This window comes from Chrysemys picta, chromosome 6 (genome assembly GCF_011386835.1).
Source record: "Chrysemys picta bellii isolate R12L10 chromosome 6, ASM1138683v2, whole genome shotgun sequence".
In the NCBI taxonomy this organism is placed as follows: domain Eukaryota; kingdom Metazoa; phylum Chordata; order Testudines; family Emydidae; genus Chrysemys; species Chrysemys picta.
This window is the reverse complement of record NC_088796.1, coordinates 539,558-556,424: the sequence shown is the minus strand read 5'-3', so window position 1 is coordinate 556,424 and position 16,867 is coordinate 539,558. Positions and strand designations below refer to the sequence as shown.

At 51.2% G+C, this 16,867-nt stretch overlaps 1 protein-coding gene across 2 annotated transcripts in view; it reads right to left on the bottom strand.

Moving 5' to 3' along the window:
• The window catches only part of GBA2 (glucosylceramidase beta 2), a 66,982-nt gene that overhangs the window by 29,012 nt on the left and 21,103 nt on the right, over positions 1–16,867 (bottom strand). For both annotated transcript variants that reach the window (XM_065598551.1, XM_065598552.1), the window contains exons 5-6: positions 13,905–14,144; positions 13,195–13,297 (exon numbers count right to left, since the gene is read on the bottom strand). In XM_065598551.1, coding sequence (XP_065454623.1) covers positions 13,195–13,297; positions 13,905–14,144 — 343 coding nt within the window. The remainder of the gene's footprint in view (positions 1–13,194; positions 13,298–13,904; positions 14,145–16,867) is intronic.

The following is a 16,867-nucleotide window of genomic DNA, read 5'->3' as shown; positions in this document are numbered from 1 at the left end:
GGTGACAGGGGATGGATCACTTGATGGTTACCTGTTCTGTTCGTTCCCTCTGGGGCCCCTGGCATTGGCCCCTGTGGGAAGACGGGGTACTGGGCTAGATGGACCTTTGGGCTGGCCCAGTCTGGCCGTTCTGATGCCATTCTTGACTTTGTCTTAAGTAACACACAGGAGCCAATTCAAGAAGTGACAGCAGCTGAGCCACTAAACAACAGTGACCACAATCTAATTAGACTCAACGTCCAGGGTAGAGGGAAGCACCCCAGTGACAGTCACACAGCGTTAGCAAAATGCTCCTTTCTAGAAGGGCCTTAGCAGTAAAAGCAGAGGGAGGACAGTCCTTCATGGTGCCACGGATGCTACAAAAACCCAGCAGCAGAGGCTTCACAGACAGGCGCCCCACGGGCCAAACAGGGACCTGGCATGGAGCACATGGCCACAGCTAATGGCAGGGCTGAGGGGCTATTTGAGCCAAAGAGACCCTTCAGAATTGGAACTCTGCCCCTAGTGGGGCGATAAACGGGTGCTGGAGTTACAGCAGGGCCCGTGCCAGAGGTCAGCGCAGATTTGAAGACCCAGTCACTAAGGGTGATAAGATGGAGGTTACTGACTCATACCTCAAGTATCAGAGGGGTAGCCGTGTTAGTCTGGATCTGTAAAAAGTGACAAAGAGTCCTGTGGCACTTATAGACTAACAGACGTATTGGACGTAACAGAACGGACGCAGTGGGCATTCACCCAGGAAAGCTCATGCTCCAATAGGTCTGTTAGTCTATAAGGTGCCACAGGACTCTCTGTCGCTGACTCATAACTGGCATTCGCCATGTTGTCTGCATGCTCCCGCTGCTGGGCCTGCACAGGTCAGACACTGGACCCTTCCCGGAGCGGCGCCCCAGTGCTCCCGCGCCCCCTCCCCGCGAGGGAGATTACAAACTGGACGTGGGAACTCCCTGCCCCTCGCTCTGTCCACTGCCTCTGCAGTCGCAGCACCGAGACCCCAGAGGAGGACGGGTGGGGGGAGGGGGGGGGCGGCACCGTCTCATTTCTCCTGGGCACTTGCCAACTGAATTCAGCCGCTGCTCTGCTGCTCCCACTGGTATCCAGTAGATGGCGCTGAATCTACGTCTACTTCCAGAGTTAATGAAAATAATGAAAATCAGTTGTACGTCCATCATATCAGGTCTTTTCATGTCTGTAAAAGTCCTACGATCCAAGTCATTTGGTGCAGGGCCAGAGGACCAGGATGATAAATATTCCCTTCCTGCTGTGACAACAAACCAGGACTGCAGGCAGACATTTGAAATTCCCCTTGGAGACCCTAGGGAGATCTGTGTGCCACTGCTGCCTGAGCCAAGCAGGGACTGGTACAATTACGTTGGCCTTGTCCTGATCTCTCTTTCCAGTACTGCTGGGAAGTGGGGAACACACGGGATGGGATGGGCCCTGCCCCCAGTTAAGGAGAAATGCATCTGAAATTGGATTCTTTGTCTCAAGCAAAATCAAGGTCCTTCCTGTCCCTGCTGGCAGCGAACACATCTCTCTGGATCCCCCAAAGACCAAAGACATCTTGAAGTACTGGATCCTTCAGAGACCATTTGTGTGGCTGCATCAAATCTCTGCTGAGCTCATCCACTTTGCTGTTCTCCTTGCCTGCTAGGTGAAGGACCTCTTGGGTAACCATTGGGTCGAATGTACCATTCCCATAGATCTATGGCCACCCTGCAACGGTGAGATGAACCAGGCCTCCCTGCCTCAGGTAATACAGCACTGTCGTGTTGTGTGTAACACCTATTGCCTTGTCTTGTGTGTCTGTGGGAGAAAGGACCTCAGGCCAGACAGACTGCTCTCAGTTCTAGCACATGTAAGTACAACGCTCCCTCTCTGTCGCTCCAGCCATCTCTCCCCACCAACTCCCCTAGGTGCTCTCCCCATCCTGTCGTGGGTGCATTGGAAGCGAATGTCAATGCCAGCTGTCCCTCTGAGCGTGTTTTCTGTCCGAGCCCCCCGCAGCACAGACATCAGACTCCTTATGGAATACAAATTCTTCTGGACATGCAATCCTTGGTTGGGCTGTAATTCTAGGCCCCCCCATTCTGCGGTGGCCCCATTCCGAGCCTACATAGGGGCGACGTATGTGGCTGATGCCATGGGACCAGCAATTTCAGATAAATAACCACCTTCGGAACAGGTTTCTGGTCAAATACTGGTATTGTAGTCTGAATAGTCTAAAACCTGCCCCTGAGAGGAGAGCTCTGCTCTCTCTAGGGTAGGGCCTATGAAAGGAATGCTCTGAACAGGTGATGGAAGAGATTTGTTCACAGTTATTAACAGACTTACATTGTGAAACAGGCCTATAGCAGAATCCCTTATCAAAACTTCCTTGGCTGGTGTCTTCAGAAGCCAATTGCTCAAAAGCAGGTCAACAAAAACTCCTTGATGTCTTAGAAAAGCCACTACCACAGAGAGGCGTTTTGTTAAGACTCTAGGCACCACTGAAACCCAAAGGGTAGAACCTGGTATTGGAAGTGATCTTGTCCAATGGCAAACTGCAGGTATTTGCAGTGTTTTGGTCTCCTCACACTATGAAAACACACCTCCTTTACATCAAGGGCTGCAAACCAACCTTGACTTGAAAGATTATCTACTCTAGCGACACCATCATAGGACCTAACCACATCAGCCACGCCATCAGGGGCTTGTTCACCTGCACATCTACCAACGTGATATATGGCATCATCTGCCAACAATGCCCCTCTGCCATGTACATTGGCCAAACCAGACAGTCTCTACGCAAAATAATAAATGGACACAAATCAGACATCAAGAATTGTAACATTCAAAAGCCAGTTGGAGAACACTTTAATCTCCCTGGACACTCAACAACAGATTTAGAAGTAGCCATCCTTCAATAAAAAAACTTCAAAAACAGACTTCAAAGAGAAACTGCTGAGCTACAATTCATTTGCAAACTTAACACCATCAATTTGGGCTTGAATAGAGACTGGGAGTGGCTGGCTAACCACAAAAGCAATTTTCCCTCTCTTGGTGTTGACATCTCTTCATCAATTATTGGGAGTGGACAACATCCACCCTGACTAAACTGGCCTTCAGCATTGGTTCTTCACTTGTAAGGTAACTCCCTTCTCTTCATGTGCAATATATATTTATGCCTGTATCTGTCATTTTCACTCCATGCATCTGAAGAAGTGGGTTTTTTACCCATGAAAGCTTATGCTCAAATAAATCTGTTAGTTTTTAAGGTGCCAGCGGACTCCTCGTTGTTTTTGTGGATACAGATTAACATGGCTCCCCCAATACTTGACTTGAAAGTGAGGGGGTGAGAGATGCCAGGATTACCATACGGAAATGGAACTTTCTGACGTATGCATTAAGTTTCCTTAGGTCCAATATCTGATGGAGTCCTCCACCCTTTTTCAGTATAAGGAAACATCTTGAATAAAACCCCAGATTCTTGTACTCCCGGAGAACCTCCTCGACTGCCCCTACTTCAAGAAGGGACTGAATTTCCATTCTTATCATAGTCTCATGGGAGGAGTCCCTGAGGAGAGAAAGGTGGGGAGGGAGGGTGTTGGATAGCAGGAGGGCCCTGAATTGAATAGTAAAACCTTTTTCTGTAATTTCTAAAGCCCACTATTGTCCGACACATGCATGGAGAATGTGAGAAAGCGGACATTCAAAAAGGGGAAGTACAGTTGTATCATTGAGCGGTTGGCAGATCTCAATCCTCACTCCTCTGATTTCCTAGAGAAAAGGAAATTGCAGAATGACTTGATGCCATGAGCGGTTTAAAGACTTTCTCTGCTGCTGCTGAGAAGTTGCAGGTTTGTTGTTGTTGTTGGTATGCTTGTCATCTTTGGGTGTGGTAAGACAACAAAGATCATGGGAGTAAAACTGTGAGGAATCTAAATGTTGGTTCCTGAAAGACTAAAACAGACCTACATCTTGCTGTTGATCGTGTATCCTTTATCTTTCCTAAAACGTCGTTAGTTTTGACACTAAAAAGTCCATCTCCTTCACCTGGGGGATTTTCTCTCTTAGGTTTTGTCTCTGGCAAAAGGGCAGAATATCTCAGCCCCGCATGTCTGCGAAGAGGAACTGCAGATGCAACTGATCTTGCCACTGAATCACAAACATCGAGTGAAGCTCTTAGCCCATGCTCTGCTACACGCTGCCCTCCTGTATTAACAGTCACCTGTCTTTGTCAGTCCTCGGGCAAAGACCTGGCCAAGACTTTTCCCCCCCGAAAAGGAAATGGTAACGAGACACGACTGCTTGGTAGTTTGCCAGTTTCATACTAAGCGAGGCTGAATAACTTCCTTCCCCACCTAACCCTAACCCATTCTTCTACCATCCTTGTCGGAAGCCATTGAGTGTGACGGGCTCTCCCTTGTTCTGCGCGTTGCTGCTGCCATTACTATCACCTCACGAGGAGGCTGAGCAGGAAATCGCTACAAACCCTCATCGGGAAACCGACCTCACTGACCCGCTTTCGTTGCGAGTGACGGACATGAGGCTGGATCAGCCCACGCAGCCTTTGCTGTTGGCCACAAACCATCCAGAATAGAAAGACTTTTACCATTGAACTTGAACCCAGACTGACGGGAAGCTTCGCCGTGGGAAACAGAGGGAAGCTGTAAATTGACACCATTTTATCTACAAGGGCTTAAACTGCAATGCCGCCTCAGATGGAGGAGCAGCTGCAGTGTAGATGTACACAGCCCCAAAAGGAGTGTGCCGTGTGGACATACCCTACGCGTGAATAGTGTCTCTTGTTCTGCTGCAAGCCCTAAATCATGTGAAATGCTTCTATACCATCAAAAACACATGAAGGACTGCAGCAAAGAGGTGTGGCCGCTCTCAGAGATTGACAAGAAGGGACAGCCAGGCACGCCTACACGGACGCGCATTAGATTTGGAAGAGAAGGGACTTTGCTGGTTTTCATTGTAAATAATTGTGGCACTCTAGAAGAAATAGGAATTGTATGACCCAAAGACGAAGGAATATTGAAAGATATAAAGCGGGGAGTAACTTTGGAAGGAGGACACTCTAATTAACAATGTGGGCGACTACGGAAATACAGTCCTTGAAATGAACCAGACATACGAAGCCTTGGTAAGAAAAGCACTGAAGAGATGGGTTACACACCGGCGCCATCTACTGGATCCCAATGGAGGCAGCAGAGCAGCAGCTGAAATCAGTTGGCAAGTGCCCGTGAGAAATGAGAACGGGCCCCTCTAACAAACCCTGGAATCAGGGTATATAAAACTGAGGACACCATGTGGGACCCCCAGAGCTCAGTGAACCCGAGACAGCCTCTCCCCTCATCCAGAGTCACAGGACCAAGAGGTGAATCAACCCGCAAAGCAGCTGCAGAATGAACCCCCAGAGCAGCCATGTGGAGGGTTCCAGGGTTAATGGTGTGACACTCTACACCCCACAGGAGGGGGTGGAACCCCCATACTCCTCATCTGTATAGAACTGTGCTACTGCATCTAAAGCAGGCCTGGGACGGTATCAAGGGAAAGGTTCTGATCTGCTGACACCCACTGTTCAATCTAAACATGTGTATCATTCATGCGTATGAAGTTATGAGAATTGTGTTGTATGGTGGCCGCTAAAACATGCTGTGGGTTTGGGAAGCGACAGATACTAACTCTCCAAAGACAATAACCAGGAGGATAACCAATGCCCGGGCGGGTGTCGAACCACCATCACCAGCCACTGTCCAGCAAGGGAGCTACAATGCAATGACTCACCTGCATGAGGCCACACCAGGGGAATTGCTCAACCTTGCCTGGGGACTCAGCAATACCCCCAGACATGCCTGGACTTGTGTTCTCCAAGCACATGGACTGAGGGTATAAAACAGGACACGGGGGTCCCATGCTCGGCCTTTTCTCCTGCCCCCACCTATGCTGCAAGCAACAAGGACACTCAGAAGACTGAAGACTCCAACAGAGGAGACTGGCCCAGGTTTCAAGGGTGAAACCTGCGTACTATGAACTGCAATATCCAGTGGGGTGGGAAAAACTGCTAATCTAGATGTTGCCCAGTCTAATAGAGTTGAGAGTTTAGACTGCGTGCTTATATTTTACTTTATTTTGGTAACTAACGCTGACTTTTTGCCTATCACTTAATATCACTTAAAATCTATCTTTTGTAGTGAATACATTTGTTTAATTGTTTATCTTTGCCAGTGAGTTTGCCTGAAGTGGTTGGTAAATCTGCTCAGGGTTGCAAAGGCTGGTGTACATCCACTTTCCATTGATCAAGTGCTGAACCAATTAATAATCTGCACCGCTCATTTTGAGCAGTGCAAGGCGGTACATTCCTGGGGTACAGTGCTGGGAGCTGCGGGGGGATTCGGCTGGTGCCTTTCTCTGTGCAATTCATGAGTGGCTCTGGGAGCATTCATGCAATCTAGCTGGGTGAGGGGCTCCACATGCGGCTGTGCTGAGTGATCACAGCACCTGGAGGGGTTTGCTGCTGGTCACTAGCAAGGCATTGTGAGACACAGCCCAGGCTGGAGAGAGTTCAGGGGGCACAGCGGTCCCGCAGTCCCAGGCTGCACCTTGGGGATCCCGTCACAAATGGGAGAAGAATTAGTGGTGAGATTTCATTCCAAAGTTTGTATTTCCCCTGCTGGTCTTTAACATCAATGGCTGTGGGTTCTCTTGGTGAGTCTATGCTCTGTAGCGAGACCTCATGTAACCGTATGTTACCTAATGCTGAGGCATGCCCTCCTGTGCAAGTCCAAGCAAACTGAGTTCTGAACTATACCTTTAAGCAACTGCTTTTGATACTGTAAACTGCCCATTGGGAGCAATCCATTCCAACAGCAGGGGCCACACTCTTAGAAGTGCCTTAACGACAATGGCGTCCTTACTCCTCGGAGTAACACTGGAAGGGGACAGTTGCATTCAGTGCCAAAAGCCCGATGATGGATGATCACAAGTAAATGTCAAAGCAATCTCGGAGACTTGCACTGTTCTTTGATGTAGCTACTGAGCTCAACTCTTGTCTGTGACAATTGCTTGCAAGACTACATTGGTACATTCACAGAGCCAGAAGGGTCCACCAGATCTCTAGTCTGACCTGCAGTATATCCCAGGCCACCAAGCACCGCCCACTAAACCCAACAACGGAAATGAGACCAAAGTCGTGCAGCCCTTAGGAGACCAGGCAGTGACATGCCACAAGCAGAAGACAGGAGGCGCCGAGAGGCACCATGCCCAAGGCCCCCACGACGCAGGAAACTGATGGACCCGCGCCCACACACTGCAGAGGAAATAGAAACCCCCCATGGTCCCTGCCAATCTGACCTGGGAACATATGGCAACCAGCTAGACCCTGAGCATGTGAGCAAGAACCAGCCAGCCAAGCCCCTGAGAGAGAGACTGATCGGTGCCACCTCAGAGCCCTGGCCCACCCGTCCAGTGTCCCATCTCCAGCGTGACCAACCCTGATGCTTCAGAGGAAGGAGGGGGAAAATGCACAAAACCAAAAAAACTCCACCCAACTACATGGGGTGGGGAATTCCTTCCTGACCCCCGCAGGTGACATGCAGAAGCCTGTGTGACGTTATTGACATGAACTGTGACTATATAGATCATTGTTGCAACCAAGGTCCTATAGTTGCACCAAATCTTGTACAAAGGAAGTCAAGTAAGGTGTCTATGAGGAGGTTATGATTTGCTGGTTATGATTATGCTAGCTGGATGCATGTATCATTTTTGTATTTAAAATTATAAGTGTTGGCTCTATACCTGTTTCAAATGTTGGCTCCCGTGGTAACACCCATGAAGTAATCAGCCAGATATGCCACGTAAGAGATCTGCAAAAATTTTATAATTTGCCAGATATGATAATCTTGTTTATATGTTTGTATTGCCTTTGTATGATGAGTTATAGATCTGTATGTATGTCTGTATTTCAAACTATGTATGCTACGCTTCTGGGTGACACCCCAGACAATTAGGCGTTAGCTCTACCTAGCCTGCTTGATGGCTCATTAAGGCCCATCAGCTATACAAGTGACCCATTGAGAGAAGGCAGATACACCTTGTGACTCAGCAAGGCACACAGGGACATGCCTATGGACAGAACTGTAAGGGCTTGGCTACACTTGCAAGTTAGAGCGCATTAAATCAGTCCCGGGCACCCTAACTCCTGAGGTGTGCACGCTGGCGAGGCCCTTAGAGCACCTGGACTCTGCAGCTGGAGCGCTCCTGGTAATCCACCCCCACGAGAAGCATAGAGCTTGCTGCGCCCTGGCTGAAACGCCGGGGTGTCAGTGTGGACGACGTGGTGCATTACTGCGCTGTGATTGGCTCCGGAAATGTCCCATAATCCCCTGAAATCAAGTGGCCGCTCTTATCATTGTTTTGAACTCGGCTGCAAGCATGCGGCTATCCCCTTTCAAAGCTCCATTTTGCTTATCAGCTCCGGGGCAAAGCAAACCATTACTGTGGAATGCTGCTACAGTGGAGACAGGCGAGCGTGTGTGTGTGTGTGTGTGTGTGTGTGTGTGTGTGTGTGTGTGTGTGTGTGTGTGTGTGTGTGTGTGTGTGTGTGTGTGTGTGTGTGTGAGAGAGAGAGAGAGAGAGAGAGAGAGAGAGCGGGGGGTCTGCTGCTATCTGAACTTACAAGACAGCATGCTGACACACTCTCTGCCCCCCAAAACACAGTCTCTCCCCCCACATACACACAACACACTCGGTCACACACACACACCCCATTTGAAAAGCACATTGCAGCCACTTGCATGCTGGGATAGCTACAATGCAGTGCTCTCTGTGGCATTGCAAGAGCTGCTAACGTGGCCACGGCACTGCGCTTGCCACTGACAGTGTGAACACACGGCCGTGCTGTGACGGTGCACTCCATATGACGTTATGAAAATATGCTAATAAGAGTGGATATAATGTAACTGGAATATGCTTCATGCAAAAGGTCTTTTGTAAGGTATCATTACAAACCTTATAATCTACTGAGTATGATCATCCTATTTGTATGACTGTATCACTCTTGTATCTGAAACTAGAAATATGAAATACAACTCTGAGGGCCTATTGTAATTATGCAAATTATCACGGTCATTAATGGTGGTTTGGAATCTTGATGGCTCCCACTAACCAGGACAACTGACTGTGGATGGCTCTGTTTGCAGGCAGCCTTCCTGTGAGTCAAGCCGGAAAGAATGGAGGCTGGGGTCTCACAGGACATGTGACCATGTCACCTGGTACTGGAATCCATCTGAAACCTGGTGCTTTTCCATTCAGAAGGAGGGGTGGGGACCCAGAGAGACAAAAGATTCCCACCTTGTGCCAAAGCTATAAAAGGGGGTGGAAAAGAACAAAGTGGGCCACAGTCATGAGAAATCCCCTAGCTACCACCTGAGCTGGAACAAGGGCTGTACCGGGGGAAAGGATTAGGCCCATACTAGGAAGGCGTCCAGTCTGTGAAAAAAGCCTATTGAAACGTCAGTTTTCTTACTGTATTAGGCTTAGACTTGCATGTTTTATTTTATTTTGCTTGGTAACTTAATTTGTTCTTTCTGTTATTACTTGGAACCACTTAAATCCTACTTTTTATATTTAATAAAATCACGTTTTGCTCATTAATTAACCCAGAGTATGTATTAATACCTGGGGGAGCAGACAGCTGTACATCTCTCTCTATCAGTGTTACAGAGGGCAAACAATTTGTGCACTTATACAGGGTAAAACAGGTTTATTTGGGGTTTGGATCCCATTGGGAGCTGGGTGTCTGGGTGCTGGAGACAGGAGCACTTCTTAAGCTGTTTTCAGTTAAGCCTGCAGCTTGTGGGGGACGTGGTTCAGACCCTGGGTCTGTGTTTGTAGCAGGTTAGCGTGTCTGGCACAACCAGGCAGGGCACTGAAGTCCCGAGCTGGCAGGGAAAATGGGCTCAGGGGTAGTCTCAGCACATCAGGTGGCAGTTCCCAAAGGGGTTTCTGTGACCCAACCCGTCACAAGCGTTTTCCCTGCTGCAGTCTCCGAGGGCTGGTTTAACTCCCAGCGCTCTACATTTGCAAGTGTAGCCAGGCCCTTAGGCTTCCAAGCCATGTGCTGGGCAGCTTGTGTTTGAAACAAAGGAAGCACAAGCCACATGGCAAGAGACTATGAAAGGCAGCTGCATCTTCTCCATTTTGTCTTCAGTCCTGCTTCTGACCTCTGGAGGAACCTTGCTACAAACTGAACCTCTGAACAAAGGACTGAACGACCCATCCAAGCTGGGATGTTTGTACTCCAGAGACTTGATTGGTTTAAATCAACAGTAATCCCATCAAGCCTGAAACAAGCCTGAACCAAGAACTTTGCCATTACTGTATGTAATTGATTCCATTTAACCAATTCTAACTCTCATCTCTATCTTTTCCTTTTATGAATAAACCTTTAGATTTTAGATTCTAAAGGATTGGCAACAGCGTGATTTGTGGGTAAGATCTGACTTGTATATGGACCTGGGTCTGGGGCTTGGTCCTGTGGGATCGAGAGAAGCTTTTTTCTTGTACTGGGGTATTGGTTTTCATAACCATTCGTCTCCATAACGAGTGGCACTGGTGGTGATACTGAGAAACTGGAGTGTCTAAGGGAATTGCTTGTGAGACTTGTGGTTAGCCAGTGGGGTGAGACCGAAGTCTTCTCTGTCTGGCTGGTTTGGTTTACCTCAGTAGCGAAGGGCCCCCAGACTTGGGCTGTGACTGCCCTGCTCTAAGCAATTTGTCCTGAATTGACACTCTCAGAAGTGTCCTGCCAAGCCGCTTTGTTACACCTTGAAGCATGAACTTTAGGGACATAAATTGGAAAGGACTTCCAGGGCTGTCAAACTCTGCCCTGCCATCCCAATACTTTACCTCATTTTTCAATTAAGATAATACGGAACATGAAGGCAAGATGGCTGATGGAAAGGAGTGTATAGAAATAGAAACGACCACATTTGAACTGGAAGAAAAAAATCAAAGAACTTAATGTGCTCTAATCAGGGGGACCAGATAATTTTCATCCCAGAATACTGAAAGAGATGGCTTATGAGATTGCTTGTTCAGTAGCAAGGATTTTTAATAAATCTGTCCATTTGGCGTTAGCACTGTATGCTTGGAGAATAGCTAACACTGTACCTATAATTAAAAAAGAGGAAAAAAGTGATCTGGACAATCGCAGAGGTCTGACCTCAGCACTATGCAAGACTTTGGAGCAAATTGAGAAGGAAAGAATAATTATATTAAATTCCTGAAGGTAAACGGAAAAGGGGATGCTAGTGCTCCCTGGGTTCAGTTCAAAGGGATGAGCTTATTAGATTCTAGTCGGAGACTGGCTGGAACACTTAGACAATTGGCAAATCTAGTTTATTTGATGTCACCTTTAAAATCTGACCCGCATCTCAACAAATTCATAAAATTGACTCTTTCATGCTTACAGTGATTTAAACAACTAGCAAGGAGGTGCCTTCGGAGGCACAAGGAACCGGCTGGAGAATATTTTAATGCCTTTTCGGAATGTCTGCTCCCCCTATCTCAGAACACGAGAACAAGGGGACATTCAATGAAATTCAAAGTCGGAAAATTCACACCCAATCAAAGGAAATGCATGTCCACACAGTGCACAATTAGCCTATTGAACTCACTGCCACAGGAATTTGTTGAGGCCAAGAACTTAGCAGGAAACCTACTGACCGCTACACTTACCTACATGCCTCCAGCTTCCATCCAGGACACACCACACGATCCATTGTCTACAGCCAATCTCTAAGATATAACCGCATTTGCTCCAATCCCTCAGATAGAGACAAGCACCTACAAGATCTCTATCAAGCATTCTTAAAACTACAATACCCACCTGCTGAAGTGAAAAAACAGATTGACAGAGCCAGACGAGTACCCAGAAGTCACCTCCTACAAGACAGGCCCAACAAAGAAAATAACAGAACACCACTAGCTGTCACCTTCAGCCCCCAACTAAAACCTCTCCACCGCATCATCAGAGATCTACAACCTATCCTGAAAGATGATCCTTTACTCTCACAGATCTTGGGAGACAGACCTGTCCTCGCTTACAGACAACCCCCCAACCTAAAGCAAATACTCACCAGCAACCACACATCACTGAACAAAACCACTAACCCAGGAACCTATCCTTGTAACAAACCCCGATGCCAACTCTGTCCACATATCTATTCAAGTGACATCATCATAGGACCTAATCACATCAGCCATACCATCAGGGGCTCGTTCACCTGCACATCTACCAATGTGATATATGCCATCATGTGCCAGCAATGCCCCTCTGCCATGTACATTGGCCAAACCGGACAGTCTCTACGCAAAAGAATTAATGGACACAAATCTGACATCAGGAATCATAATACTCAAAAAACAGTGGGAGAACACTTTAACCTGTCTGGTCATTCAGTGACAGACCTGCGGGTGGCTATATTACAACAGAAAAACTTCAAAAACAGACTCCAACGAGAGACTGCTGAGCTGGAATTGATATGCAAACTAGACACAATCAACTCCGGTTTGAATAAGGACTGGGAATGGCTGAGCCATTACAAACATTGAATCTATCTCCCCTTGTAAGTATGCTCACACTTCTTATCAAACTGTCTGTACTGGGCTAGCTTGATTATCACTTCAAAAGTTTTTTTTTCTCTTAATTAATTGGCCTCTCAGAGTTGGTAAGACAACTCCCACCTGTTCATGCTCTCTGTATGTGTGTATATATATCTCCTCAATATTTATTCCACTCTATATGCATCCGAAGAAGTGGGCTGTAGCCCACGAAAGCTTATGCTCTAATAAATTTGTTAGTCTCTAAGGTGCCACAAGTACTCCTGTTCTTCTTTTTGCGGATACAGACTAACACGGCTGCTCCTCTGAAACAGAGAGAAGATGGACATTTCTGTGGCTGACAAGACTACCCGGTTTCAGGGTTTAAACCACTCTCTCACTATCAGAGAGCAGGATGAGCTCTTTGTAGGAGGCCGATTATCCCACAGCAGCTGCTGCAGGATCTCCCACCTTCCTCTGAAGCAGGGACAGTACAGAGCTAGGTGGGCCTCGGGTCAGATCCAGTCTGGCAGCTCCCTGCCTCGCTGACGGCAGAGCTGTGCACCCCTCTGCTCAGAGTTACCTGGCCTGTGCATCACTCACCTGCCGGGGAGCCCAGCCTGCCGTCCTGAAGGAGGTCTTGCCACACCGCCTGCCCTGTGCCAGCGGGGTTGAACGCTGTGAAGTGGGTCACTTCTGTGCCAGCCTAGCGGAGGAAGAGAAGGATGCGGTAAGTCTGGGGGAGCCGTTCGTTTCTAGCAGCAGGGTTAGCACCTGCTGGCTGACTGAGCCCAGGCCCCTGGCAGCGTTCAGGACTGGATCTCAGGGAGAGCCACTCCTGTCCTGGTAACCCACTGGCCCCAGCTCTGTACCCACCATCAATCCCAGCTCCCCCCGCACCCCAGGGACCTGCAGGCCCAGGTCTTACCCATCCCCCAGCCTACAGAGGGGATGCCAGGGAGCAAGAGCCCTTTAGCGCCTACGACCCACCTTCCTGCCCTCCCTGGAACTAGGGCTGCCCAATGGCCAAGCCCCATCATGCTTCACTGGCCCCCAGCCGCTGCAGAGCAGAGTTCAAAGCCCGGCTCCTAAGCTCCAAGGCTGGGGCCTGCAGCAGCTGCCCCTCCACCCTGCCCACAGCCATGGCTGTAGCTGGAGAGCCAGGGGCTGGGATCCCTGCCACCGGGCATCAGGCAGGGGCAGACTGAGGGGCACAAACCTCCCCAGAAACCAAATCCTGCCACCAGGGACAGACGCGGGTGCCCCCCATCCCCCAGCACTGAGACACGCAGCCTCCCCAGCCTGCCCTCTACCTGCTCCCTGGCAGAGATGGCGAGGGTGTAGGGGTTCACGGGGCTGCAGTGATGCAGCAGGACTCCCGAGACCCGCGCACCCTCCTTCTCCAGGCTGAAGGGCTCGTTCCAGTGGCCCCCGCTCTTGTCCTCCTTGGTGCCCGTGCCGTTCCGCAGGGTGAGCATGATGGAGACGTCCACGGCCTCGTCGCTGCCGTTCTCCAGCTCCCAGACGAACACTCCCACGGGTAGGCTGGTGTCCTGGGGAAACAGGCGCCAGGTACACGCAACTCAGAGCCTGCCAGGCAAACGGCTCGGAGCATCCCCCCTGCACCACGAGGAGCCGGCTGGGCTGCGGCGCTGCAAGGGGAGCAACGGGGCCGACGCAGCAAAGCCCAGAGCACAGGGCTCCACCGGAGGACAGCCCTGCACCAAGCAGCACCAGGGACGCATGCCCACAGTGCTGGAAACGAGGGGTAAAGGCCCTGAGGGCAACTGGTGTCATGTGCCTGGAGCCATTAAACCAAAGCGCTCTCCGGGGCAGCGCCGGGACGGGTACATCAGCGGGGCAGCCGCACGCCCACGCACGGGGCTGACCCGAGGCTGGGACGGCAAGGTCAGGCCGGGAGCGAGGCAGCCGCACGCCCACGCACGGGGCTGACCCGAGGCTGGGACGGCAAGGACAGGCCGGGAGCGAGGCAGCGCTCGGCCGCATTACACACGGGGCTGACCCGAGGCTGGGACGGCAAGGACAGGCCGGGAGCGAGGCAGCCGCATGCCCACGCACGGGGCTGACCCGAGGCTGGGACGGCGAGGACAGGCCGGGAGCGAGGCAGCCGCACGCCCAGGCACGGGGCTGACCCGAGGCTGGGACGGCAAGGTCAGGCCGGGAGCGAGGCAGCGCTCGGCCGCATTACACACGGGGCTGCACTTGTCGGGGAATTGGGGGATCACACTCCTTCTGCGGCAGCTTCCCCGGCCTGGGGAGCAGCTGGACCTGAGCGATTCCAGCTAATCAACACCATCGCTGCCGAAGTCTCCCGTGGCGAGGGTGAGCCGGGCTGGGCCCAGCTGATAGACTGGCCATGGGGAGGGGAGGGGAGGGCAGCCAGAAGCTGTTGGGAGCATTTCCTGGGGCAGAAGGACAGCTCCATGGGCTCCAACAACAGTGGCACCAGGCCCCCTGTGCGGGGGCAGCACCAGAGACAAGCCCTGGAGCCCCCGCAGCCCCCGACGCAGACAGCTGGGCGGCGAGGCTGGGCCACAGCCCAGTGGGAGGGGGCTGTATCTAGGTCAGGGACGGGCACCGGGAACAGGTAAGAAAGGGGGAGCTCAAAGGGTCAGAAACAGCAAAGTGCAAAAAGGGGGCAGGGGGGTGAGAACTGCCAGAGAGAAAACCTTGGGGTGCCCTGCCTGGTCACACCCCCTCTGGCAGGAGGGGCAGTCTGGAGGGGAGGAAAACCTGAGACAGAAATGAGGAAGGAAGAAAGCCCCGCAGTTGTGAGCCAAGCAGCCCTCACCCTGGCCCGGCCGCATTCCTGCCCTGCTGGGGTGGCTGGGGAAGCCCCAGAACTAACCGGCTTTGGCAGGTCACCAGCCGACCACCCTGCTGAACTGCTGTCTCCCCTTCTCCCTCGTCTGGCCAGTCAGACTCAACCCCCTGGGGCAGGGATTGAGCCCTTCCCTGTGGCTCTGTAACACTCACTGCCCCGTGGTGCTGCTGTACGACACGCAGGCGCGTAGAGGCTGCCAGACGGGGCCCGGCTCATCTAGTCCAGTATCCTGGACCAAGCAGCAGGTCTATGTATCACGGCCCCCGGGTGGGCGCAGGAGTTGCTGCTGCCTGAGCTAGGAGACCCAGTTCCATCAGCCACAGGCTGCTGCAGACTCAACCCTCCATCCGGGTCAGCATCACGCCGCGTCAGGCTGTGAGAACCTGCCTGGAGGAAGCCTCCCGCTAGAGGCTGGGCTGCATCCTGGAGCAGGGGCATTTACAGCATTTCATTTTGTAACACTGGACGCTGTTACCGACATGAGTGTCCAATCCCTCCTTGAATCCTGCTGAGCTCTTGGCCCCAGCACCATCCAGTGGCAGTGAGTTCCACAGGATAACTGTACAACATGTGTAAAGTATCAGAGGGGTAGCCGTGTTAGTCTGAATCTGTAAAAAGCAACAGAGGGTCCTGTGGCACCTTTGAGACTAACAGAAGTATTGGGAGCATAAGCTTTCGTGGGTAAGAACCTCACTTCTTCGGATGCAAGAACCTCAAAGGTGCCACAGGACCCTCTGTTGCTTTGTACATGTGGGAAAGCATTTCCTTTTCTCCCTTGGTCCTGTGCTATGAGACAGGGCGAGCAGACACTTCTGCTGCACCTTCCCCTCCCCATCATTCTTCTGTGATTTCATCGCACCCACCCTGATTCAGCTACACTCAAAGGCAGCGGCCCCAGAACTTCCACTCTCTCTCTGCCCATCTCTGACCCTCCCCCCATTCTGTTTATAAAGGAACAACGTCCCCTGCACACAGCCGGGTACCTGCGGCAGGGAGCAGGGCAGACCAGCCCATCGCCCCCATCCCACTCCAGGCTTGGGAGGAGACAGCCCAGCCGGCTGGAGCCTGTCAGTGCAGCTTTCCCCAGGCAGGTTTCCAGCTGTCCCCTCTCACCCAGAGTCCCCAGGAACTTCCCAGCCACACTCTGCCTTATCCTCGATCTGGGACTGATAACCAGGGCCAAAGACCAGGCAGAACTACTGCCAGGCCCCAAGGACGGGGCGAGGCAATGGAGTGATAAGCAGAGGCCGAGAAGGAAACACCTGTTGGTGACACAATGAGAGGGATCTGGGCCGCGGCAGGACGGAGGCCACTCCCATGCCATACTCCAAAGCACTAGTCCTGCTGCCCAGGCTGTGTCTGAGACCATCCCCCAGGCACCAGGCCTGCTGCCCAGATGTGACTGAGACCATCCCCGAGGTACCAGGCCTG